At 43.1% G+C, this 1,155-nt stretch overlaps 1 protein-coding gene across 1 annotated transcript in view; it reads left to right on the top strand.

The window, feature by feature from the left end:
* The first annotated feature begins 247 nt into the window (after window positions 1-247).
* PCCA (propionyl-CoA carboxylase alpha subunit) overlaps window positions 248-1,155 on the top strand; it is a 275,875-nt gene continuing 274,967 nt past the window's right edge. Inside the window, exon 1 of the mRNA XM_017733890.1 lies at window positions 248-328. Within this exon, the coding sequence (XP_017589379.1) occupies window positions 263-328 (66 nt within the window). The 5' untranslated portion in view covers window positions 248-262. The remainder of the gene's footprint in view (window positions 329-1,155) is intronic.

Below are 1,155 nucleotides of genomic sequence, written 5' to 3'. Positions count from 1 at the left end.
GGGTGCCGGGAGGCTCTAAAAGCTGGGTCCTGGCTTCTCTGCCTGCGGGCTCCCAGCACCCAAAGAAGCTGTTCCTTGGTGTATCCCATCGGCGTGTTGCCAGGAGACTGGGGTTATTTGTTTGTTTGTTTTGGGTTTTTAATTTTAATTTTCTGCTGCTGAACAGGGTTATGTGATGCTTTCGGGTGGTGGAGTCAGCGTCCCTGGCGGTGTTTATTGAAAGACTGGACGTGTCACTTAGTGCCGTGATCTAGTTGACGTGATGGTGTTTGGCCATAGGTTGGACTCGATGATCTCAGAGGTCTTTTTTGACCTGCTTGACTCTGAGGTTCTGTGATTTCAGTTTCCTTCTGTCCTTTCTCTCTGTTAAACACAAGCTTATCAAAACTCTGGGGTAGAAGGTAGTTTTGTGCTATTTTTAGTTGTAAAATGTTAGCTAACAGAGAAAGGAGTTGTCTCTTCCTCCCCTTCCCCCCACCTCCCGCTTTACCCCAGATACTTACGGTGCTTTCAGCTGTTACTTAAAGCTTTACAGTGGTTTTCTATTCTTCTTGCCTTTCATGGAAAGGCAATAAACTCGTTGCAGAACCATACCAATGTTTTTGATGAAGACCTGAAATTATCTAGGAAAGCTTATTCTTTGGCCTGTGGAATAACTTCACTGAGGCACCTGCTTTGTTTTCATCTCTGTTACTTCTACAGATTGTATTAAAAGAAAGAGATTATTTTAGATAAGAACAAACAGCATTTGCACATTGGGTTGTGTAACAGTTGAATGACACTGCAGTTAGTTTCTTTATGGGAAAAGTAGTGCAAAATACTTCTAACTGTTTACTGTAGGAAGTATTTACAGTTTGGGGTTTTTTTTCCTGAAAAGGAAAATTTGTGTAGAGGTCTGAAAGTTCCAGTGGAGAAGAGAGCAGTGGCTTACAGAAAATGTTTTTGCTCTGTGCACCCCTGAGGTGCGGGTGCACAGAGCGGGTGACACCCTGTGGGATGGGTGTCTCTGTAGAAATCTTGCCTCATAGCAATACTATAAAGAACTCTTCACCTGTTTCTAGGAATCATGTAAAAGTGGTGGTTTCTGTGGGCGGGGAATTTTGAGAAGGGATTAAAGAGGAAAATGGCATGTGCTTTACCCAAGTATTTTTCCTC

This window comes from Corvus brachyrhynchos, unplaced genomic scaffold, assembly GCF_000691975.1.
Source record: "Corvus brachyrhynchos isolate BGI_N302 unplaced genomic scaffold, ASM69197v1 scaffold1120, whole genome shotgun sequence".
NCBI lineage: Eukaryota > Metazoa > Chordata > Aves > Passeriformes > Corvidae > Corvus > Corvus brachyrhynchos.
This window is presented reverse-complemented; position numbering and strand designations above follow the sequence as displayed.